At 43.0% G+C, this 26,220-nt stretch overlaps 1 protein-coding gene across 6 annotated transcripts in view; it reads left to right on the forward strand.

The window, feature by feature from the left end:
• ACSL6 (acyl-CoA synthetase long chain family member 6) overlaps positions 1 to 26,220 on the forward strand; it is a 322,864-nt gene that overhangs the window by 69,843 nt on the left and 226,801 nt on the right. Inside the window, exon 1 of one of the 6 annotated variants that reach the window (XM_073571039.1) lies at positions 12,955 to 13,217. The exons of 4 other annotated variants lie outside the window; for them this stretch is intronic. Coding sequence is in view for 1 of the 2 variants with exons in the window: in XM_073570967.1 (XP_073427068.1) it covers positions 20,054 to 20,069 (16 nt within the window). In the remaining variant the exon portion in view is untranslated. Of the gene's footprint in view, positions 1 to 12,954; positions 13,218 to 20,047; positions 20,070 to 26,220 lie in introns of those variants that run through there. One more of the 6 variants, XM_073570967.1, reaches the window with a different exon arrangement.

The raw sequence follows: 26,220 nt of genomic DNA on the forward strand, positions 1-26,220 counted from the left end.
CCTGGATGAAAACCTCTTCCAGAGTGCTCTGGACCTCAGACTTGGCCGAAGGTTCACCTTCCAACAAACCAATGACTCTAAGCACACAGCCAACATAACAAAGGACTGGCTTCAGAACAAGTCTGTAACCATTCTTGACTGGCCCAGCCTAAACCCAATTGAGCATCTCTGGAGAGACCTGAAAATGACTGTCCACCAATGTTCATCATCCAACATGACGGAACTGGAGAGAATCTGCAAGGAAGAACGACAATACCTAAATCCAGGTATGAAAAACTTGTTGCTTCATTCCCAAGAAGACTCATGGCTGTACTAGCTCAAAAGGGTGCTTCTACTCAATACTGAGCAAAGGGTCTGAATACTTATGACCATGTGATATTTCAGGTTTTTTTTTTTAATAAATTTGAAAAAATGTCTACATTTCTGTGTTTTTTTTTCAGTCAAGATGGGGTGCAGAGTGTACATTAACGAGAAAAAAAATGAACTTTTTTGAATTTACCAAATGGCTGTAATGAAACAAAGAGTGAAAATTTTAAAGAGGTCTGAATACTTTCCCTACCCACTGTATATTGAGTAGGGATGATTAGCAGCAGTAACAGCTGTGTTCACAAAAGCTGAATGGTCCCAGCCAGCATGGAAAGAGTCCTTAACCCCTTCAGCGCTGAAGGAAAGGAAATACATTTAAAATAGGACACGAGTCACACCGTCTCTAAAGAGGACCTACAATTCATTACCCGTTGTGACCTTCTAACTCCAGGTCTCCCAGGGGGACGTGACACTATTTTAGTTCATTTTATGTTTTTAGTTTTTAGACACTTTTGTATAAGCCAGTCAGCTAAAGACATAGTTACGACATTCAGTGGAGTGGTTTTGCAAAACTTTGTGCAAAATTTATTAAAAAGTTTCATAAGTGGCACAAAAAAATGGAAAATCAGTTCTAGACATAGACCTTAAATAGAAAGCTGAGCCAAATATGTCAAACTACTTATGTGTAACACGTTGATAAATGTGTTGCAAATCATGACAACGCATCCAGAAGCAAACTGACAAATTCCTCCCTGCCCCTTTGTCTTTGGTTAGAAAGGTAGTTTGTCCTGTTAAACTATTAAATGTGCATCTTTCAAAAATGGAAACCCTTAATTTGTGTGCATGTACCCTAATGTGTCCACAATCCAGTGGCTGTAAAGCCCCCGTTACACACTGCGATATCGCTAGCAATATCGCTGTAAAGTCACCGATTTTGTGATGTAGCAGCGATATTGCTAGCAATATCGCTGCATGTGATACTTACCTCCGACCGCTCCCCCGCTGGTTATCACTGATCGCGCGAGAAGCTCCTGGACCATTCCTCATCGGCCACTTCCTGCGGCGCTTCCTGTGGTGCCGACAAGCGACGCGTGGAGCCGGGCGGGAGGACGCAGGATCGCCGCGTCTGACAGGTAAGTAGCGACCCCCATCCCCAGCGATGTCGCTGGTGAGATCTGCCTGTGTGGCAGCTCACTAGCGACCACTTAGCGATGCACCAGCAATCCTGACCGCGTCATATCGCTATTCGGGATCGCTGGTGCATCGCTAGGTGTAACGGTACCCTAACTCGATTGTAGACAACCCATGCATGGTCTCCTGGACCTTTTCACCAATAAATTATGGTGATGCCATTTGTTTAACTTGTCCCTGTGACCATTGGATTTCTGATTATGACCAGGACCCCAAAAGTTCAATAGGCAACACCATTTAGAGTTAACCCCTTCCACAAGAGACTTTTTCCTATAAGTTGGTTGATAACTGGTTAGATATTATTGATGATGATACATTCTGTGTGCAGCACAAAGTTTATAATGCAGGAAATACTTGATGTTCACATTTTCAGTGTACATGGATTGATGGTCCTTAGAATCATTATCTATGGTCGGCCCCAGAATGCCCGTTGCAGCACTGCATCTAGGACCTAGGACCAGCTGTAACCATGAAAAATACATTCTTAAAAGGCGTTGGTTAGTTTTAAATTTTTACTGGACTCGGAAGGTTTAATATTCCAATAACATGTTAATGAGTTTTTCCTCACTGAGCTGAAACATGGAATTTAGTACTTATATCCTAAGGCCTCACTCAGACATCAGTAATTTTTCTCAAAAAATGGTTCGGGTTTCATCAGTATTTCGGATCCATTTTTCACCATTGTTTGGTCAGTGTGTCAGTTTTTACCATCAGTGTTACATCAGTGATTTTCTTGTATGAAAAATAAAATTAATAAATTGTAAAAATTCTCTTATTAATTACAATGTTAATTCCGGACTGTACTCTGATGGCACCTGTGATTTTCACAGACCCATAGATTTATATGGGTAGTTTTGCTCCCTGGCTCCCATAAAAAATGAACACATTTCCATGAATTTCCGACAGACACAGGGTCCACAAAAAGGCATGGAAATGTGAACAGCCCCATAGAGAAATGGTATGTGTTTTATTTGTAAATCAGGCCTTACACTGTGAAAGACACTTTAAAGATCTTGTGTAGATTTGCAGCATCTTTGTCCACAAACTGCAAGGTGACAAGAGAACACACACATTTTGTGGAAAATCTGGTTCCTAACAGTCTATAGCGCCATTATTTCAGTATTGTATGATAAGTATTAGAACACCAAATAATGTTTTTGGTGTCATTTGTGTGGTGACATTACTTGATTAACTCTGTAGTGCTATGTGGGCAGACTGACAAATACTTTGCCATTTTATGGTGTTAGTGCTTGAGTTCTGTCTGGTCGTTATTTCTGCTTCTTACAGATATATTAATTAATTTATTTATTTATCATACTCATTTATATACCACTAGGGATGAGCGAGTATACTCATTAGGATTCGGTACTCGGCGAGTAATGCGGTATCCTGGCGAGTATTTCACTATTCCCCTCGCAATATTCGGCACAGCCCACACAGTCCGGCATAGTCCCCGCACAGTACCTGCAAAGCCCAGCACAGTCTCGCACAGCCCGGCATAGGCCAGCATAGTCCCCGCACAGGCCAGCACAGTCCGGCATAGTCCCTGCACAGTACCTGCAAAGCCCAGCACAGCCCGGCATAGACCCCCCACAGCCCAGCACAGTCCAGCACAACCCCCGCACAGTACCTGCACAGTCCCCGCACAGTACCTGCAAAGCTCAGCACAGTCCCCGCACAGCCCAGCACAGTCCCGCACAGCCCGGCACAGTCTTCGCGAAGGCCAGCACAGCTCTGGCACAGTCTTCTCACAGGCCAGCACAGTCCCACACAGTATTCTCACAGGCCAGCACAGTCCCGCACAACCTGGCACAGTCTTCTCACAGGCCAGCACAGTCCCGCACAGCCCCCACCCAGCACACACACACAGCCCATTACTCGCATTTACCATAGACTTACATTGGATTCGCTACTCGTTACGAGTACCCGAGTATTAGGAGGTACTCGTAACGAGTACAGCGAGTTTGAATACTTCACTACTCGCTCATCCCTATGTACCACCATTAATTCCACAGCACTTTACAGACATTATCATCACTCACAATCTCACAATCTAAATTCCCTATCAATATGTGTTTGGAGTGTGGGAGGAAACCGAAGAACCCGGAGGAAACCCATGCAAACACAGGGAGAACACACAAACTCCTTGCAGATGTTATCCTTAGTGGGATTTGAACCCAGGACTCCAGCGCTGCAAGGCTACAGTGCTAACCACTGAGTCACCGTGCTGCCGAAGCGTAATTGAGCATTGTCTATGTAAATAACTACAGTAATCAGAATATTAATGCATAAAATTAAAGAAGTAGTAAAAAGCAAGTGCAAAAGAAGCAGTGGTGCTGCCCTCTAAGCAGTGGTGCTGCGCTCTAAGCAGCGGTGCTGCCCACTAAGCAGCGGTGCTACCCTCCAAGCAGCGTGCTGCCCACTAAGCAGCGGTGCTACCCTCTAAGCAGTGGTTCTGCCCTCTAAGAGGTGCTAACCTCTAAGCAGCGGTGCTACCCTCTAAGGAGCGTGCTGCCCTGTAAGCAGTGGTGCGACCCTATAAGCAATGGTGCTGCCCTTTAAGCAGTGGTGCTGCGCTCTAAGCAGCGGTGCTACCCTCTAAGCAGTGGTGTTGACCTCTAAGCAGCGGTGCTGCGCTCTAAGCAGCGGTGCTACCCTCTAAGCAGCGGTGCTGCCCACTAAGCAGCGGTGCTGCCCCCTCTAAGCAGCGATGCTGCCCTCTAAGCAGTGGTGCTACCCTCTAAGCAGTGGTGTTGCCCTCTAAGCAGCGGTGCTGCGCTCTAAGCAGTGGTGCTGCCCTCTGAGCAGCGGTGCTACCCTCTAAGCAGCGATGCTGCCCACTAAGCAGCGGTGCTGCCCCCTCTAAGCAGCGATGCTGCCCTCTAAGCAGCGGTGCTACCCTCTAAGCAGCGGTGCTGTGCTCTAAGCAGCGGAGCTGCCCTCTGAGCAGTGGTGCTACCCTCTAAGCAGCGGTGCTGCCCACTAAGCAGTGGTGCTGCCCTTTAAGCAGTGGTGCTGCCCTCTAAGCAGCGGTGCTACCCTCTAAGCAGTGGTGTTGCCCTCTAAGCAGCGGTGTTGCGCTCTAAGCAGCGGTGCTGCCCTCTGAGCAGCGGTGCTACCCTCTAAACAGCGGTGCTGCCCACTAAGCAGCGGTGCTGCCCCCTCTAAGCAGTGATGCTGCCCTCTAAGCAGTGGTGCTGCCCTCTAAGCAGTGGTGCTACCCTCTAAGCAGTGGTTCTGCCCACTAAGCAGCAGTGCTACCTTCTAAGCAGCGGTGCTGCCCTCTATGCAGCGGTGCTGCTCACTAAGCAGCGGTGCTACCCTCTAAGAAGCGGTGCTACCCTCTAAGAAGCGGTGCTGCCCACTAAGCAGTGGTGCTACCCTCTAATCAGCAGTGCTGACCTCTAAGCAGTGGTGCTACCCTCTAAGCAGTGGTGCTGGCCTCTAAACAGTTGTGCTACCCTCTAAGCAGCGTGCTGCCCTCTAAGCAGTGGTGCTGCCCTCTAAGCAGCGGTGCTGCCCACTAAGCAGCGATGCTACCTCTAAGCAGTGGTGCTGCCCTCTAAGCAGTGGTGCCACCCTCTAAGCAGTGGTGCTGCCCTCTTAGCAGTGGTGCTACCCTCTAAGCAGTGGTGCTGCCCTCTTAGCAGTGTTGCTGCTCTCTAAGGAGTGGTGCTGCCCACTAAGCAGTGGTGCTACCCTCTAAGCAGCGGTGCTGCCCTCTAAGCAGTGGTGCTACCCAGGGCTTCCACTAGGAATTTCGGGGCACCATACTGGCAAAGTTTTTGGGGCTCCTTGAGACTCCGCCTAGGCTCCACCCCAGCCCCGCCCTCCACCCCTTGAACTGTCCACAGTTCTACCGCTCTCTCTTGGAAAAACTCCACTTCTCACCAATCACACATTAACAGTTCCCATCTCCAGATCACACACATAGCCAGCAGCTCTTGTTTTGGCCAAAAGATTTTTTTTAAATCTGCCACCACGACAAGGTAGACTCTTTGGCCAGGCCCTACTCTACCTATTAAACATTTGTTAAAATATTCAATACATTTTAGGTATATTTTTTATTTACTTTTCAATTTTTAAAATGACCAATAATATCACATCCAAAGGGACAAATACCACCACACCATGACCAGACACCATATTACCACCACATGGTGACCAATAATACCATATACAAGGAACAAACAGCCACACCATGACCAGACCGCATATTACCACCACAGTGACAGAATAATAGCACATACAAGGGACAACTACCACCGCACCATGACCAGTGACAGAATAATAGCACATACAAGGGACAAATACCACCACACTATGCCCAGACCACATATTACCACCACATGGTGACTGAATATTACAGTACTGATCATTAATAAAAAAAAACATAATACTATCACCATAAGTGCCATTATACACAGGAGATCTGTACTTTGTATGCCGTGTCTGTGTACAGTTATTACAGTGATCACCAGTGACATTTAACGCAGGAGCTCTGTATATAGTGTCAGTGTACAGGTAATACAGTGATCACCGGTGACATTATGCACAGGACCTCTGTATATAGTGCCTGTGTACAGGTAATACAGTGATCACTGGTGACATTGTACACAGGAACTCTGTATAGTGTATAGTGTCAGTGCACAGTTAATACAGTGATCACTGGTGACATTGTACACAGGCACTCTGTATACAGTGTATAGTGTCAGTGTACAGGTAACACACTGACTCACCAGTGACGTCTCTAGATGAAGTCCTTCAGCTTCGATTTTCATCTTTCATTTAGCACAGAGCGCCATCACGTCTTCCAGCCAGGGCTCGTTTCTGCAGGAAATAACACAGTTATCTAGAGCTCCACTTGCAGAACACATTACTTATTTTTTTCCCAACTTCTACACTCCACCAGATGAAGAAAAAAAGGTGACATAGCTCTGCACAGTAATAGGACCTCCCCCCATTTAAAACAGTATCCTCAAAAAAATAAAATAAGTACATCACTGCAGTAATAATATCCCTTAATTAGCCCCTATGGTAATAATGTCCCCCATCCTGGCCCCCGTGTGTCTCATCCTGCCCTCATGAGTATCCAATCTGCCCCCATATGATCTCACGATCCTGCCCCATCTGTCTACATCGTATCCATCCTGCCCTATGATCCTGCACCATGTGTCTCCCATCCTGCCTCCTGTGTCTCGCATCCTGCTGCCTCCTGTAATGCCCTGATGGCGGCCCTGGTGCTACCCTCTAAGCAGTGGTGCTGCCCTCTTAGCAGTGTTGCTGCTCTCTAAGTCCTCTCCCAGCTGAGCGCTGTAGGATTCCTATCATCCCCCTGTCTTTTGGCCACTAATTAACAGTTTCTGTGACCACGTTATGTTCTCTGCCACCACTTTACGATTACCTCAGATATGATTACCCCAGATATGATAAATCCTGGTGGCAAATTACTTTTCAGAATGATTCTGCAGTATATCTGCTGCTTCAGAAATTCAAAGGTTTCCCCATGTTCCCAATAGTCTCTTATAAAGTCTTTGAGACTAAGGGTAATGTGCACACAATGTCTTAGCTATGATGACAGAGCCACCAAGGGTTTCCTAGCGGAAGTCACTTGAGGAAAAAGACCACTGCGCTTTTGCTTTAATTTTTGTTTCCGTACCCTGAAGCAGGTAAAATAATAATTATGTCATTGCTGTGCATTATGTTTATTTTTTGCAGAGGTTTTGCAATACTTTTTCATTGTATGCACATACCCTAAAGTTGCCTCTGATTTTAGGATTTTTTATTTATGGAAAGGTTGAGCATGGTATTGCTTGATGTAAGAGATATGGATGCTTGAAGCAATGAAATCCAGTTTGATCTAGGTGATGCTGTAGTTTCTTAAAGGGGTTGTCCACTACTTATATATTGATGATCTATCTTTAGTAGGGGTCATCAACATAAGAGGAGGAAGTTTGACACCTGTGTCCCCCACTGATTAGTTGTTATCTGCTCCCTCAGCAGCCAGATGTACAGTAAACAGTGCACAAAGTGGAACCACAACTTCATACTTGTATACTGGCTGTTGCTGGGTACTGCAGACCAGCTTCTATTCTCTTCAGTAGGAGTTGACCTGTAGAACCCTATAAATAGTGATCTGATCTGCAGATATTCTGCTCTCTAGTCCTTTGGCATCATGTCACCACCAGAGCTGAGAACTGCTGATCAGTGAGGGTGCCTGTTGTAGGACTCCCCACTCATCTGATATTAATACTGTATGCTATTTGCAAAAGAGGGGTAAGACAGGGAGGTGCTTATTAGTAAAATACCATCATGTTAAAAGAGAGTGAAGAAGACATATGCAGTGCTCACCTTTGTAAGCTATGTGAAAAAGCAATACAATTCTGTATTTGCTGACTGTCTCTTTATCTCCCTGATACGTTGTTGGAATCAGTGTCTTTGCGCCTACATCATGCTGCTCTCAGTTGGGTTACCAAAAACCTGATGACAGATTCCCTTTAACCTGTGAGGTCAGATTCCCAGAGTAAAGCAGTATATAATAATCAGCATTCAGATCACGTATGTGTTGTAATCACTCTGTGCCCTCATCCGCTGCAGTCATTGGGGCGGGGCACAGCACTGAGCAGTCAAAGGCTGTTCTCCAATCACGCCCACTGTTCAGTTGATTGACATCCCACAGAGCCTATGAATGTGCTGAGACGGGCATCGATGGTGTTTGAGTTGTAACAGAGCCATTTACTGATAAAATTTAGCAAAGAGCTGGTATTCCCTGATGTATTGTTCAACACGTCCCACGCCATAACGTCACAAAACGATTAGTGTTTTGGCAAATCTGTGACTTCCGTATCACTGTGTCACCTAATGGAGGAGATATCGTAGTGACTTATTGGACATAGGACATATCCCTGATGTCAGGACTTTCTGACGCGAGAGAATACGGCATAGGGTCCTTCGAATATCCAGATTTTGTAGCATTCACATTACACAGAGGTTTGTGACACAGTCAGTGGTCCTAGCGGTGACATACATTCCCGCCAATCAGCAGCCAGGAAATGGTGCCCAGGCTGTCACTCCTGATGGTATGCACTGAAATAACATCCCCATGTAACCCCGACACAAACAAGGTCGCTGATAATTCTTTGTACATCTGAAAGGATTGTTTTGTTTCCCAGCACCAGGCTTTGTGAGCTGAGAAGCTTCCCTTCCAGATGCAGTTTTTCATGAGACCCTTGAATAGCTGGACAGTCCTCTCACCGGACAGGCTGATTTGGGTGGTGTGACACACAGAATTGCCAATTACATCCCAGTCTGGTGTTCTTTTTCGGCACTGCCTATTTGCATGTTTCTCATTCACATCATCCTGATCATACACTAGCGAGAAGGCAAAGTTCTCAACTATTGAGCCTGAAGAATGGAGCGCTTAAGCGATTAGGTCAGCATTTAACACCTTCACTGCTAATGCTTGCTTCATTCATGGGTGATGTAGTGGGAGCGGAGGGACACAATATTGTCTCCGATTTTCGTACCAATGACTCAATAATTCTATGGCTTCACTTTTAGATACATATGTACGGCTGTGCATCAGCTGCATAATATCTAATATAGTTACATTGCCTAGCATAGAATGTATACTAGGTGCAGGTACCAAGGAGTAAAGGCCGCACCATTTCATTTTATGCGTTTCCATATACACATACATATATTTGTCTATTTTTCATCGCCGATTCATTACGCATTCACTATAATGCAGTGTATAGTAAATTACCGGGCACCAGTGATGACTGTTCATGTCTGCTCCTAGTACAGGATATCTCCATTGGATGCATACAGCACATGTATATTGCCCGTACAGATCTATGGGGTCAGAGCCATAATCCAGCATTCACTACCTGCCATCATTGTGTGCCGGCGCTATATGGAAACACTTCGGGTATGTGCACACGCTGCGGATTCTGCTGCGGATCTGCAGCGGTTTTGGCCCTGCGGATCCGCAGCAGAATTAGCTGCGTTGTACAGTACCATTATATCCTATGGAAAATGGAAACCGCTGTGCAGAATTTTCCGCGCCTTTTTTTCTGCGGTTTCCAATACGCAGAAAGAATTGACATGTCACTCTTTTCTGCGGATTCCGCTGCGGTTTGCCATCTCCATTGTAGAGATGATAAAAAGCAGTGCAAAACCGCAGGCTAATCCGCATATAAAATTATATGCAGATTTTGCAAAATCCGCGCGGAAAAATCCGCAGACCAATCCGCAGCGTGTACACATATCCTTCGGGTTTTGGAAATCTCAGCACAGAAAATGTACCACAGTTGGCACGCATACAGGCATACCACTACAAAGTGGTTGCATGCACGCTGAATTTGCAGAATGGGCAAAACAAAAATTGGAACAGGACCCTCAGTTTACACAGAACATTATGTTCAGTGATGAGACAAACTTTTTTGGGTGGGCCATTTATATGGATACACCTAAATAAAATGGGAATGGTGTCAGTTTTCTTGCGTAGGGTGTCTTGCATTGAAATCTGCTGCAATGACCCGGGTACTGCGTTCACCAGACATCAACACAATTTCTATCCGCTCCTCACGTGTTAACCTCTGCGACATGTTAATGGCTGTAAACAAAGAGAAACTTCTAAATAACTCATGAAAGAATAAAGTTACATTAAAACTAAGCACACCATTGTTTTTCTTCTGAAATTCTCAATAAGTTTGATTTGTCACATGACCCTCTTCCCACTGGAAAAAATAAAGTTGGAACTCGGCCATTGATAATGTGCAGTGCAGGAGAGGGGTGGCCGGGCAGGGAGGTACTGCGCAGGTTCTAACTATGCACGCTCCCGAGAACCCGGCCAGTGCTACTGATAAACTCCTTACTAGCTGCACAAGTGTGGCCGTAACCATGAATACCTGAGTGACTACAGCTATACAGAATATCTAATTGGAGGCAATTACTAATATTATTAATATTACACCTAGTACATATTGAAATAGGATCTTTGAGATGGGAATACACCTTTAAATTTAAATTAATTTGGTTTACTCTGTTTTTATGCCACCATCTATCTAAAAAATCTAAGTTTATATTTATATGTGTATGAGTAGACAATTGTTTCCTATGGTCCATGTGTCTACTGTAAAGGAAATTGATGAGTTGCTAATATCATGGCAGAATTGGGGCTCAGGCAGGATGGCTGCCTCCATAGCAGAAAATACAATTATAAAGTCCAAAAATCAGATGTGTCCCTTTAAATTACAAATTCAGCCATGCTATCCAGATGTAGTAAGGTTTCACTTGTCAGACTACATGTTAATTTGCTTTAAAATGGTGCAAGGTTATTAGCACTGTCTGTTAGGTTTAGGATTGGTAAATCTGCACCTGTGCTGAAAAACAGTACTTGGGGCTCATTCACACATGGATTATAATGGGTACATATTCTGTGCGTGAATAATACAAATAGAACGTGTACATGCAACATGAATGAGGCCTGAGTGTCACAAAAAGATCAAAGCAAATTCAAAGAGAAAAGGGCGTTTGTAAAGGTTGCATAGAGAATCCTAAATGCTATTTTCCTTTACTGTTTCCACTGATAGTAAGCTACAAATATATACGATGCTGTGTGGACATAAATGCCAGAGGAAATTATAATCTGCCGAGACCAGAGCTATTTCAGGGTATATATTACTGTGAAGGATCCATTGGGTTGGTCACATATGTTAAAAGGGTTGTCTGGTCCAAACCGATAAGTCTACAGTCACTCTGTGTGACTGATGAGAGACCTATGAATCCCCCCGGTGCACACACTGTGCGCTGCACAGAGTTGCCGGTTTCTGACCTGGCAGTCTTGGACCATTGGGTATGTATGAGTTATACTTTACATGTTCCCAGTAAGAGCCCATCTAGTGGGCATGGCCTTGCTCCGTACACTTGTACACTTTCCTTCTTTCTTTTTTCCTTTCCTTATGCCTTTCCTTTCTTTCCTTCTTCGGTCCTTCCTTTCCAGAAATTTCAGAAACCTCTTATTTCAACTCAGCTGTAGTGTGTAAGATTTGGACATACACAATAAGACCTCATTCAAATGGAACTGATTTTTATCATACACAAGTAATTGACCAATGGTCAACAATGTTTTGGTCAACAATGTTTTGGATCGTTTTTTTTCTCAGTATTTGGACAGTGTCTAGGTTTTTACTATCGGTTTTATCTGTTTTTCTTCCATGCAAAAGAAAAATCTGAAGGAGGTTTTTGAAGTTCAATTTACTCAGGAAAAATGGACAGTGCGCAGTTGGCACAAATATGGCGTCCAAGTGCTGTCCCATTCTTTCCCAGACCCATAGACTTACACTGCCGAGTTTGATCATTGACTGAAATCAAAATTGTACATATCTCCATGTCTTAGTCTGAACCACTAAATACACAAAAATGCACGGAAATGTGAACACACCGTGGATATGTCATAAGTTTTAGCTGTGAAATAAAACTAATTTTCAGTGAAGGTATAACCTGCCATGAGCTCAGGTACAACCTGGCTTGTTTGGCACCTTGCACTGTGGTCTCTGGTAAGAGTCTGTCGTGGTGGGGGATACAGAGAATCCTACTATGCTAACTCTGACTATTGCCTATCCCTGTAGTAAGGCCTGACCGCACTAAGAGAGTCACAATGCTGGAAGTGTTCGGGGAAGATTTCATAAATGAAACACATTACCATTTACCATACCTTTCAGCTCTTCTATAATTCTGCCGGTAATTTATCAGAATTATTTTCTTTTTAGTTTGATGCCTGAATTATTGGGAGTCTACATGCACAAAATGCCCGTGCAAACCAAGCGCAGCACATCATAGTCCTAAATCTTGTATTTCTAGTGTCCAATTCTGTTGTTTAGCTTACCAGAAATTAACTGTTAGTCCCAATAAAAAGAAAACCGAATGTTCACAGTTGTAGCCATGTTCTTTACATGAACTGAGGCAAACCCTCAAAAAAAGCAGTAAAATTGCAGGTTGTGGGGTAACAAAATGTGAAAAATGCAAAGAGGTGAGTACTTTTGCAAGCCACGGTGTGTCCACTAGAAGTTGCTGTGTTTTTGATTTGGTTTCTTCGGTTTGGACTCATATCATGTGCTGACACGCTCCATTTAGCTATGCTTCCTTTTTTAAAATTGTGTCAAGTAACGTATAACAACTGATAGACATTTTCTTTATTTCAAGCAAAATTAGTTTTATCTTTAGAGGCCTAGTGTGCCGCTCCCCATGCTGGTTTATCGAATTTCATTGTCACCTACTAAAGCATTAATTTTATATTGCCTAATTCTTCCCCAAATACCTTGTAGCTTTGTTCTGCTCCAAACCTCAAGGCAGTGGAAGAGTTACCTCCTGGGATGCTTGTATTATGTCTAGGGGAGTCTAAGCCACCCTCAGCCAAGCTTAGTGCATTGAGAAACTTTGTAGATTGGAAGGGGAGGGCTCGGGTGACTGACAAGATTCAGGGAACATTTCCTTGTAAGAGGAGTTGTCCGTGTTAGGGAACCTTCTGAAGTGTCCTGCAGGCTCCACTACACAACATGGTCACAGTCGCTGCCCACATCGGAGAAGAAGCTGCTCTATGAGCAGAGTCCCTGATAGATCAGCACTTTTGGTGCAGGATGGATCACAATCTTCATGGCAATTATTAGGATAATCTGCAGGGTTCTTCCATCAATCTGTGGTGGCTAGTTACACAGGTAAGACATCAGTATTTTCTGTTTTCTGTTTAGCACAGGATACATTAGAGAGGATGTAGTGCTGCACAGAAACCAACTACTGTCAACTACACAGTGCAGCTCATATTCTAAGGGTATGTGCACACACTGCGGATTCTGCTGCGGATCCGCAGCGGTTTTGGCTCTGCGGGTCCGCAGCAGATTCTGCTGCGTTGTACAGTACCTGTATTTCCTATGAAAAAAAAAAACGCAATGCACATGCTGCGGATTTTTCCGCGCGGTTTTGCTGTGGTTTAAAAACCGCAGCATGTCAATTCTTTGTGCGGTTTCGCACCTTATCATTATGAGGTGTGAAACCGCAGGGCAAAACCGCAAGCTAATCCACAGATAGTCCTGCGGATTTACCTGTTGATTTTCCAACAAAATCCGCACAACCAAAAAACTACCCTTAGTGTTTTATCCCCACTGACAAAACACTGGTAATGCATTGCCATAAATGTTATATTGACATGTACTCTTTAAAGTTTATGCTTGCCATTTTATTCTAGTTTATGCTTACAGTCCAATTACTTAAAAAGTTTTACTTACCATATTAATATACACTGCTCAAAAAAATAAAGGGAACACTAAAATACCACATCCTGATATCTCTGAATGAAATATTCCAATTGCAAATTTTTATTCAGTGCATAGTGGAATATGTTCAGAACGATAAAACATAACAATTATCAATGTAAATCAAAATGAATATCCCATGGAGGTCTGGATTTGGAATCATATTCAAAATCAAAGTGGAAAATCAAAGTACAGGCTGATCCAACTTCAGTGGAAATGCCTCATAACGAGGAAAAGATGCTCAGTATTGTGTGTGACCTCCAAGTGCCTGTATCACCTCCCTACTGTACAATGCCTGAGCATGCTCCTGATGAGGCTGCAGATGGTCTTCTGAGGGATCTCCTCCAAGACCTGGACTAAAGCATCCGCCAACTCCTGGACAGTCTGTGGTGCAACGGGACATTGGTGGATGGAGCGAGACATGATGTCCCTGATGTGCTCATTTGGATTCAGGTCTGCGGAACGGGCGGGCCAGTCCATAGCTTCAATGCCTTCATCTTGCAGGAACTGCTGACACACTCCAGCCACATGAGGTCTGGCATTGTCCTGCATTAGGAGGAACCCAGGGCCAACTGCACCAGCATATGATCTCACAAGGGGTCTGAGGAACTCATCTCGGTGCCTAATGGCAGTCAAGCTTCTTCTGGGGAGCACATGGAGGGCTGTGCGGCCCTCCAAAGAAATGCAACCCCACACCATTACTGACCCACTGCCAAACCGGTCATGCTGAAGGATGTTGCAAGCAGCAGATCAGTCTCCATGGTGCCTCCAGACTCTGTCATGTCTGTCACATGTGCTCAGTGTGAACCTGCTTTGATCTGCGAAGAGCACATGGTGCCAGTGGCGAATTTGCCAATCCTGGTGTTCTGTGGCAAATGCCAAGTGTCCTGCATGGTGTTGGGCTGTGAGCACAACCCCCATCTGTGGACGTCGGGACCTCAGACCATCCTCATGGAGTCAGTTTCTAACAATTTGTGCAGACACATGCACATTTGTGGTGTGCTGGAGGTCAGGCAGTGCACCTCCTGTTCCTATTTGCACAAAGGTGGAGGTAGCTGTCCTGCTGCTGGGTTGCTGCCCTCCTACGGCCCCTTCCACATCTACTGGTGTACTGGCCTGTCTCCTGGTAGCACCTCCAGCCTCTGGGCACTATGGTGACAGACACAGCAAACCTTCTTGCCACAGCTCGCATTGATGTGCCATCCTGGATGAGCTGCACTACCTGAGCCACTTGTGTGGGTTGTAGAGTCTGTCTCATGCCACCATGAGTGTGGAAGCACAACCAACATTCAAAAGTGACCAAAACATCAGCCAGAAAGCTTTGGTACTGAGATGTTTTCCGTGGTCCCCACCTGTAGAACCACTCCTTTATTGAGGGTGTATTGATAATTGCCAATAATTTCCATCTGTTGTCTATTCCATTTGAACAACAGCATGTGAAACTGATTGTAAATCAGTGTTGCTTCTTAAGTGGACAGTTTGATTTCACAGAAGTTTGATTTACTTGGAGTTAGATTCTGTTGTTTAAGTGTTCCCTTTATTTTTTTCAGCAGTGTACTATAGTTCAGAGGCGCAGTCATAATCCTGCTCGCTTTAGAGTCACAGTCTCATATAGATATATAGTGTATATACAGTTTTGCTCAAAAGTTTACATACCCAGGCAGAATTTTTGCTTTCTTTGCCATTTTGCAGAGAATATGAATGATATCACCAAAACTTTTTCTCCACTCATGGTTAGTGGTTGGGTGAAGCCATTTATTATCATACTACTGTGTTTTCTCTTTTTAAATCATAATGACAACCCAAAACATCCAAATGACCCTGACCAAAAATTCACATACCTTGGTGATTTTGGCCTGATGACATGCACAGAAGTTGACACAAATGAGTTTGAATGGCTACTAAAGGTAACATCCTCACCTGTGACCTGTTTGCTTGTAATCAGTGTATGTACATAAAAGCTGAGTGAGTTTCTGGGATCCAGACAGACTTTTGCATCTTTCATCCAGCCACTGACGTTTCTGGATTGTGAGTCATGGAGAAAGCAAAAGAATTGTTAATGGATCTACGGGAAAGGTAGTTGAACTGTATAAAACAGGAAAGGGATACAAAAATTACAGGTGTCCTCTGTTATTTGGCATCAAGATGTTAGTAGCAGAAATATTTTAGGCTGGAAGCTGCAAAGTGAATTTTGTTTTGTTTATCCAGATGCTACAGATGCACATTGAGACCTGGAGGCCAGGTCAACGCATTGATCTATTTGTTATGTTGCTCCTGAACAATTTTTACAGAGTGGCAGGGTGTATTATCCTGCTTAATGAGGACACTGCTGGTAGGAAATACTATTTCCGTAAAGGGGCATAACTGGCCTTCAACAATCTTTCTGTAGGTAGTAAATGTCAATGCAACGGGTTTGCCGAAGCAGAGACAAGGCAGAGGACCATAGCGCCCGATTTCTCCTGCTCCTGCACTGATTAGAAGCACTTCACCAGCATACTGAATGGCAAATTTCTTTTGACAGTGCAGGGGTTAATCTACTTAGTTGAGAGCTCTCAACTAAGTGATTCCCCACTAAAATTTAAGAAGGGACTGGATACGTTTCTTGACAAGTATAATATTAGAGGGTATATACACTAGTTTCCTTAATATTGCATTGATCCAGGGAGCTAGTCTGATTGCCGTATGTGGAGTCGGGAAGGAATTTTTTTCCCCAATGTGAAGCTTACTGTTTGCCACATGGGTTTTTTTTTGCCTTCCTCTGGATCAACATGTTAGGGCAGGTTAGGACAGGATATGGGTTGAACTAGATGGACTTAAAGTCTCCCTTCAACCTTAATAACTATGTTACTATGTAGCTGTGCACTGTTAACCACTCCCACCTCCTATATAAACTCTGTCCTGGCTAGCACTCAGTGTCAGAGCTAGCCTATGTGGCATGGCTGGAGGTTGTTGTTGGCTATTATTGGAGAAGGCGTTTGATGGATTTATCTGTGACTGTTGCTAGGTTTAAGTGTGTGATAATTCCCTTTCTTGTCCTACTTTGGTTTAACCCCATCCTCTACTTCCCAGTGCATTCCTCTGTTATATCTGTGAGTATATTTGTATGTTTTGTGTTTTCCGTTACCCCTGTTCATATTACCTTGTTAGCATGGTTGGTGTACTATGGTACACTACTACTCCTCTCTTCCCTGGATAGGGGAAGGATACAGACTGAGGGCGGATTCAGAAGCTAAGGCAAGATACGTGGCTCTGGCGTCTTCACCTTCAGAAGTAATCCAGGGAGCAGGATGATCTAGGGTGCCCCTAGCGTTGGGGACAGGGAAGGAGCCCCTGGTCCTGGGACACCCAACAACAGAGTTGTGGCAGTCAATGTACTATCAACATGAATGTCAGGACAACAGAACACTGAACATAGCATCAGTCAGAGATCGCCTTAATCTTTATTTTCATTTGCACAAGAAAAGACTAGAAGCAATGGGATGAAACTGAATGGGAGGAGACACAGATGAGATATTAGAAAAAACTTATTGACAGAGTGATCAATGAGTGGAACAGGCTGCCACGAGAGGTGGTGAGTTCTCCTTCAATAGAAGTCTTCAAACAGAGGCTGGACAGACATCTGTCTGGGATGATTTAGTGAATCCTGCTTTGAGCAGGGGGTTGGACCAGATGGCCCAGGAGGTCCCTTCCAACTCTACGATTCTGTGATTCTAAAACTGTCTCAACTTCTATTGCTCAGTTATATTAGGAAAATACACACATGGACAAAATTGTTCATACCATTCACTTAAAATAAGAAATACCCGTAGTGGTCACTGAAATAACTTGACACTGACAAAAGTAAATTTCAAGTCAAATTGACTGAATATCAACTAATTAAAATCAGAAATTATTTTTAAACTGTGGCTCAACAAAAAAATAAAAGAAGTGAATGAAAATGGCCTTGTCAGAAATTATGGTACGCCTAGAAAAATTTTTAAATAAATTGACCATAGAGATATGTTAAACTAAGGTGTGTCATGTACTTAGCATCACATGTCTACGAACTGATAAAGAGTCTGCCTATTTAGAGGATGAAAAGTAGTCACTGTGCTTTTTAGCTTCATAAATTGAAGAGATAGAGATGATCTCCATGGTCAATGTACATCAGTGTCAGATTGCACTATTCATTGCTGTCTTGGCCAAAGTGAACTTAATGGAAGATGACCGAGGAGGAATCCATTGTTGAAAGTAAACCATACAAAAGTGGGACTAAAATTTGCCAAAATGCATATTGACAAGCCACAAAGCTTCTAGGAGAATGTCCTTTGGACTGATGAAACAAAACTGCAGCTTTTTGGCAACGCACATCAGCTCTATGTTCACAGATGCAAAAATGAAGCATGCAAAGAAAACATTGTATCTAGTGTAAAACATGGAGGAGACTTGGTTATGTTTTGGTGCAGCTTTGCTGCATCTGGCACAGGGTGTCTTTAATCTGTTCAATGTAAAATTAAATCTCAAGACTATCAATTCATTCTTGAGTGAAATGTCCTGCCAAGTGTCAGAAAGCTGGGTCTGAGTCCCAGGTTTTGGGTCCTGCAACAGGATAATGATCCAAAACACACAGCTAAAAACATCCAAGAATGGCTAAGAGGAAAATATTGGACTATTCTGAAGTGGCCTTCTATGAGCCCTGGTATGAATCCTATAGAACATCTGTGGAGGGAGCTGAAACATGTCGTCTGGAAAAGGCAACCTTTAAACTTTCGACAGCTAAAGCAATTTGATCATGAGGAGTGGGCTAAAATTCCTTTGGATAGGTGCAGTAGTCTCATTGAGAGCTAGGGTGCTTTCACATTGCGTTCGGTGGACCCATTAGGGCATACGTCCGAACCCTCACACAAAATGGGATTTGGACGTAGGCGCCGACGGGGCCATAGTCTTTAATGTTGCAGAGAAAGTGAATGTGCACTGTGACGTGCATAATTTTTGGGAGTGTACGCCTACAGGAGGTGGCCACTAAGAGACAGTAGACTACGTCTGATTGTCCACCTACTGTAGACATACAATCTGGAAAATGATGCTCGTCACAGCGCACATTCGCTCTGCACATCATTACAGTCTAAGGCCCCGTTGGCACATACATCTGGATCCTGTTATGCAGTAGGATTTGGACGTATGCCTCAACAGAGCCACAGAACGCGCTGTGAAAGCACCTTAACAGAAATAGTTTGTTTGCAGTGAAATGGTTGTGCAACTAAATAGTACGTTAAGGCTAAGGGCACAATCATTTTTGTCTTAACTATTTTTATTTTTTATTAATTTTTCTGTTGAACCACGATTCAAAAGCAAAATCTTATTTTCATTTGTTGTTATTCAATAAATTAAAATTGAAAATTACTTTTGTCAAATTTAAATTATTTCAGTGACCATTGTGGGTGTGTCTTTCTTTACCAGAATGGTACCAATAATCTGGTCTATGTGTGTAATTATGGAGCTCAGGTTACCGCTCCAAGGAGTGAGATAGCATGTTGATAAGCCCCAAAAGGTAATTGACATGTCACATGTACATACCTTAGTGACATAGTGCAACTCACCTTGGTTTGTCATAAAACCACTGCAGTGAATTTCCATTACCTTAAGAAAACTCACTACATATGTAACAATGGAACGACATTTGTCGTGACAGTTATCTATAGTAAAGCAATTGGACACTGTGCACATTGTACTCATGTAACAAATACATGATTATCGCCTGTGGAAGGGGAGAGCTGTTCAGGTAAACCATTAGAAATCGCAACAATGACGTTTTCCATCTATTTATCCTGTGGGTGCCCAGAGATGCCCTTTGCCTTGCTACATTATTCATACATCATTCATACTCTGGTGGAGCAGAGATAAACACCAGTACTATTTTATTAATGTTACATGGCAGTCACTCCATTTCTTATTAGAGTCAGCTATGGAAGTTGATGGTAAATATAGATAAAAAAGACCTGCTGAAGAACGTATCCCCTTTATGACACTGGTGATAACATACAAGCTGATGCCAGTCGATTGCATTGTAAAAACATTGTTCGTCATGATAATCATTAGGTCATACTCATGTGAGTCTGTGAATAGTAAAATTGGTGGTATAATAGTCAACGTTAGTTCATACATCATAGGTTTTTTATGTATTAATTTTCCATTTCTTTTCAATTTCTTTTATCTATTTGTGCTCAGTGGAGTAAGGAACACACAGTCTATGACTTTCCTGCATGTCCATACTTTCAGGTCAGTGATATATCGTAATACTGTCACTAATGGTCTGTATATCGGCCAATGCAGGGAAGACCCAGATCTGAGGATATCTTCTGCAGTTTGGAAACCATTGAGGTCAACATTGGTCCCACAGGATTCATAAAGGCAGGGTACTGCTTTTTGTCAGTTCCCTCATGCAGTTCTAATCTTGTGCTATCATTGAAACGTCTGATTCATCTAGTGCAGTGTTTCTCAACTCCAGGCCTGAAGGCCCACCAACAGGTCAAGTTTTCAGGATATCCTCCTTAGTATTGAAGAGGTGATGGCATTATTGCCTGTGCAGATACTGCAATTATCTCTTGGACAATACTAAGGAAATCCTGAAACCATGACCTCCTGGAGGGCCTAGAGGACTGGAGTTGAGAAACACTGATCTAGTGGAACGGGCAATTCAGCTTGGGTTGTAAATTTCCATCAGCTTTAGAATTGGCCCAACAATTCTCACAATAAAAGGTTAGTACGAGAACTGTCAAAGACACCACACTGAACTTGCTCACTGAGCCAGTGCACGTGTCCTGAGTAAAGCGAACAATGCTCAAAGTTACCTGTGGAGCGGGCAGCAACCGAATAGATGCGTACTTCAGAGCTGCAGGACCTGAAGCACGTGACTGCTGGGGGCGTGGCCTAAACTCCACAGAATTAGGAGCTGCAAGACAATTCCTAGCAGAGTAACTGCGAGACAAAGTTACCAAGGGGAATAGACAGTGAGAATAGTCAGGACGTAGCCAATGAGTCACACACAGAGATAGCTGTAGGGTACCAAAGGGGGTGAGCAGAGAGTAGTCAGGTCACATGCAATGAGTCATACACAGATAGTTGCAAGGTACAAGAGGGGCGAGCAGAGAGTAGTCAGGTCACATGCAATGAGTCATACACAGATAATAACGCAGTACAAAATCAACAGGCAAACTCACAACGGGAAACAGAATCGGGTCAGAACCATATAAACAAGCTATAGCAACAAACAGGCACACGGGGGTCAGCACACTAGGCCAATGGCAAAAGTATAACTGGCAGGGATTGAAGCTACCCAGGGGTTTATGAAGCTCTCCCAGAACCAGAAAGAGGCCACAATCATTAACCCCAAGTGTGCAGGTCAAAACCTGCACAGAGCTCCAGACATTAACCCCCGGTGTGCAGCTCAAAAACCCGCACTGGGATCATGACAAGAACACTCTTGAATGCAGAAATGCTAAAGCGGTTCACCTTGTACCTTTACAGCTGATGTCTGGATTTCTTCACCACCAAGGTAGAGTAGGACCAGTGAAAAACATTCCAATCGCAGATATCTACACAAATAATGTTGTTACTACTCAGGTATACAATTAATGGCTATTTTTGCTCTAGATAATGTTGAATATTGACTTGTATTTTAACTTCAAATTTAATCTAATAAACTCAACTCGTTTCAGGCCTCAGGGAGTCCACTTTTCAAGTAAGAGACCATGGTGCTGATTCATTAAGACTGGCTTTTCATGAGGGGCACACAGGTATAAGATGTGCCAAATTAATTAAGAGCTGCAAACCACTTAATGAATTCACCACATCTTGTCAATGGCGTGCACCTTGCCAGAAATGCTTCTCCTGTCAGGCACTGGAGTAATATTTCTTGCATAATGTACGTTGCCGCTTTTATTTGAATTTGTCTAACGGCGTTACCATGCCCCATCCGACCCTGACTCCTCCAAAGCTCCCCTCACTAGTGCACAACAATTTTAAAACTTCTCAAAGTGTTTTCAAAGTGTTTTTTTTGGCACAAAAACTGTGATGATGATTCAAGAACACTGCACTGCGCTTGCAGCTCAGTAGCTTACAGTCTCAAGTAAGGAGTTCTTTAAAACAGGAAAACTAATTTCTACAAGGAAGGTAAGGATTTAGTCAGCATTAAAGCATTCGATACATTAGTTTGGGCATAACAGGCTTTTCATAATGTTCCCATACTTCTTAAAACAACCTTCCATTTGATATTGGGATATGTGAAAAGAACAACATAGACCTTGACAATGGACTCCACTAATTAGTGTATGTACTGTAAATACATTTCAAAGCAATGTTGAGCCTACCCTGGAAAATGTTCAGGTCTGCTATATCGTTATGTTCTTAACTTCATTAAATTAGAACATGCGTTTTATATATTCTCTGTGTATACTGACTACTACAAACTGATGTCCATCTTCTAGGCTGTTGTTGTAAAACCCTGTCCCCTTCATATACCTGTACAAGTATGTTGTCATTTTTTTAGCCACTTTAAAGGACCCTATTCTTTTGTTCATACCATTGTATATGAAAGAAGCACTCCAAACAACATTGTTATCCTCTTAATATATTGCACTCATCATTTTACATAGCACTATGTACGGTACTTACAATTCCTCATTTTGTCTTTCTGCCTAGTTTGCCTAGTTAATTCTTCTCTTTTCCATTAGGTCTATGACATCACAGGATTAAAAAGTCTCTTTTTCATGCTTTCGTCATCATTAGACGTACAATTCTACATAACTGCAAAAGTCCCTGGCAGGGGAGAGGAGTAGAGCAGCTAGGTCAGCAGTTGAAGAGGGGATGACTCATGCATGGAAAAGAGACTTTTTCTCTGTTTCTTCAAAGAGCAGAGAAAAGAAAATAATTATCTGGGTAGAAGGAAAAATATTTTAAGTACACAGTGCTATATGGTATCATGATTGCAATACATTAAGAGGATAATGATGGAAGGAATGCTTCTTTAGGCAATGGGTAGTTTTAAGACGTACTGGTCCAATATGGTAAGAATGTCCTACAGATATATATATGTATCTACTCATATTTCTCCTAATGATTCATTACTTCAAGCAGTGCGTTTAGGTTCTTAAAAATACTTTTTGGTTGTTATTTGAAACATTTTTTATAAGTATATATACAAAGTAAATACTTTACTGTAAATGTAATGTTTTAATATATTATTTAGCTTTTTAATTTTTTTGATGCAGGAATAATATATCTTGGTACTGCCTTAGGCAGTAGGTAGAAAAATATTACATTTGAGAGTCCTCAGTGGTTGATACCTTCTAATGGCTAACTGAAAAGATGGTAACACATTGCAAGCTTTCGAGACTACTCAGATCTCTTCATCAGGCATTTGTGTTAAGGTACTGTCACACTTAGGGTACCGTTACTTAGCGATGCACCAGCGATCCCGACAACGATATGGATTGCTGGTGCATCGCTAAGTGGTCGCTAGTGAGCTGCCACAATGGCAGATCTCACCTGCGACATAGCAGGGGTCGGGGGTCGCTACTTACCTGTCAGACGAGGCGATCCTGACGTCCTCCTGCCCGCGTCCACGCGTCGCACGTCGGCGCCACAGGAAGCCCAGCAGGAAGCTGACGACGGGAAATGGTCCAGGACGTTCTCGCGCGATCAGCGATAACCAGCGAGGGAGCGGTCGGAGGTAAGTATAAGACATAGCAATATCGCTAGCAATATCGCTATAACGTCACAAAAACCTGTGACGTTATAGCGATATTGCTAGCAATATCGCTTAGTGTCACAGGCCCTTTATACTCTGCCTGATGGAGAGACCTGAGTAGTCCTGAAATCTTGTTATTTATTTATGATGTTATTTATAATCTATGAATGTCGTCCACAAGCCGTCATTCATAGTAGATCTGCAATAACAAGCACGAGGGTCTTCTGCAGACCCACAGCTGTCACACCAACTCATTGGTGACCCGCGATCATTTCACAGGGGTGCCGATGGGTGAGGTGTGTGTTGCGCATTCCATTTGCGCAAGTTAAATGCCGCTCTCTGAGATTGACAGTGTCAGTTAACATGATAACAGCCGCGGGTGGATTTCAATTCCACCCGCGTGTGTTAGTAGCACATAGCAGCTGATCAAATCAGCTGTCATGTGCCTGGAAAGATGTGGGCTCAGCGCCGGAGCACGCATCAAAGGTAGCGACACAACCTATGATGTACCTATATGTCATGGGTCGTGAAGGGATTAAAAGGATTAAACCAATGAACACTCACAAATGTAATATTTTTCTATTTTTTTCTGTAACTTCTTTTGATCTTTCTTATGTTGTATACTGTACACTTACATCTTGATCTGTCTTGATAAATGTTTATGTACTTTTGAATGCTTATTTCTTTTTTTATACTTAGCATGTTTGTGTGTACTCAAAGAATTTGCTATTTGAGGATGCTTTTATACAACACACAGTCTCTTTTGTTCTATTTTGCTATCTTTATACAACCTACAGTCGCTTAAAAAGGGTCCTCCATAGTCTGTAATTAGAATTAGATCCTATATTCATGATTCGTATGGAATACGAAAAAGACTAGCGCATGCTGCAGCTTTTTTCACAGATAAAATTCAGTCTGTGTGAAAAACTCACCTGAACATCCCAATTGAAAAACAACATTGGTCTGAGAGGTATCTATGTGAGGTCAGTTTTTTCACAGACTGCACGCTGACAGAAAATGCAGTTGTGAGAGTGTAGCCCTATCTGTGAGTCTTTTGTTTAAAATTAAGCCTTTGAGATAAATGTGGAAGTTTGTATCTGGAGAGTCTCTTGCAGCTAACATTAATTTCATAACATTAAACATATATTATTAAGCAAAAAAAATCATTATGTTTTAAGCCTATACCTAGTCATTATTATTAGGGTAATTCCCTGAGTGATGTTATTTTCTTGATAAAAGTTAGCAGCCTCAAACTTTACTGTGTATGAAGATGCCTATGATTCTGATCCCATAGAGCCCTCTTAGTTAGATTTTTTTTTTTACCAGTAAAGGTAAAAAAAGTTAACCTCAGTCAGACTTGGTGCAATCCACTCCACTTCCAGAGAAACCGTGGCCTTCACCTTTGAACCCTTATAAAGGGATCATGACTTACAACAAGGCCCTCTGGATTGCATCCATGGAGTAGCTGCTGGCTGGAGGAGCATGTCTAAGGCAAGAGTAGACAAACTGGCTGGATCAGTAATTAGAGGGACAGAAACAGTGACAAAGTTAGGAGTCAGGGAAATAGCCGGTGTCAGGTACCAGAAAGTCAATCAAAGAATGGTCAAACAAGCCGATGTTGAGATTAGAGAATATAGCATGGAAACATGCCAGATCAAGAACAAATCAATACAAAAGCACACCAGCAATATAGGACAACTCCAAACAGAGGGCTAGGAGTTTAAATAGGGTGTAATAATGTGCCATAGGCTACAGCGGGACCTGATTACTTCTGCAAATCAACTGGGCAGCTCACAGATCCATATTCTGTGGCTGCGTGGCACATGCCCACAGTTCCAACACTTCTATTCCCAGATGCCCAATGTCAGTGATATTAGAAGTGTGGCCTACTCCATCAGCAGTGCTGCTCGCAGGAGAATATAGTGGCACTCTGCGACCAAGGTGGACATTGCTGGAGCAGGTTCAGCTACAGATCTAAGGGTGTAATCTTGAGTACATCTCAACAGAAGTGCTTGAGAGTGTTGAATAATGCTCTAATAATTGCAACAGTGCACAATTTCACCATAGATGTCTATATGTTTTCTGAGTAAAGAACTAACTGAAGTTGATAGGAACGTTTCACTTTTCTATTATAGTTTAAAAATGTCCCTTTTGAAAGATCAGATGTCTAGTGTACAAGAAATTTCATTTCTATACCGGCCTCTCCTGGCCAGCAGGGAGCTGTTTGAAGTTTAGGGATGGCTTGTACAGCTGTTTGTCCATTTGCTCGCTCCTTGCTATGCTGGATCGAAGTTCCCCATTCCTGCTGGGCAACATTCTGTGAGCAGACGCGGAGAGTTATTTTCATTGCTATAGCTGAGCAGTTTCTTCTCTGCAATAACTTTCCTTTTTTTTTTTTTATTACAAAGATCACTAACTGAAAAAGTTCTAATTATCATAGGTTGAATAATATGTTAAGGATGTAGTTTAGATACAAAAGCCGCAGATAACTTGATGGAGGGGCATGCAGGTGCAAAAGTTTTGTTTTTTTCTCTTGTACTTTCTTGGGAGTAAAATATGGTGCCTTCCTGTTGTCTATATCCACTGTATGGACTCAGTTTATGCAGATGAACCACAATAAAAAGTTATGTTTTGGTACTGTGTTCCAAGAAAAAGTCTATATATACTGTCATGCTACTGCAG

The sequence above is a fragment of the Dendrobates tinctorius genome, unplaced genomic scaffold (genome assembly GCF_039654945.1).
Source record: "Dendrobates tinctorius isolate UK_male_01 unplaced genomic scaffold, ASM3965494v1 ptg000001l, whole genome shotgun sequence".
NCBI classification, from domain to species: domain Eukaryota; kingdom Metazoa; phylum Chordata; class Amphibia; order Anura; family Dendrobatidae; genus Dendrobates; species Dendrobates tinctorius.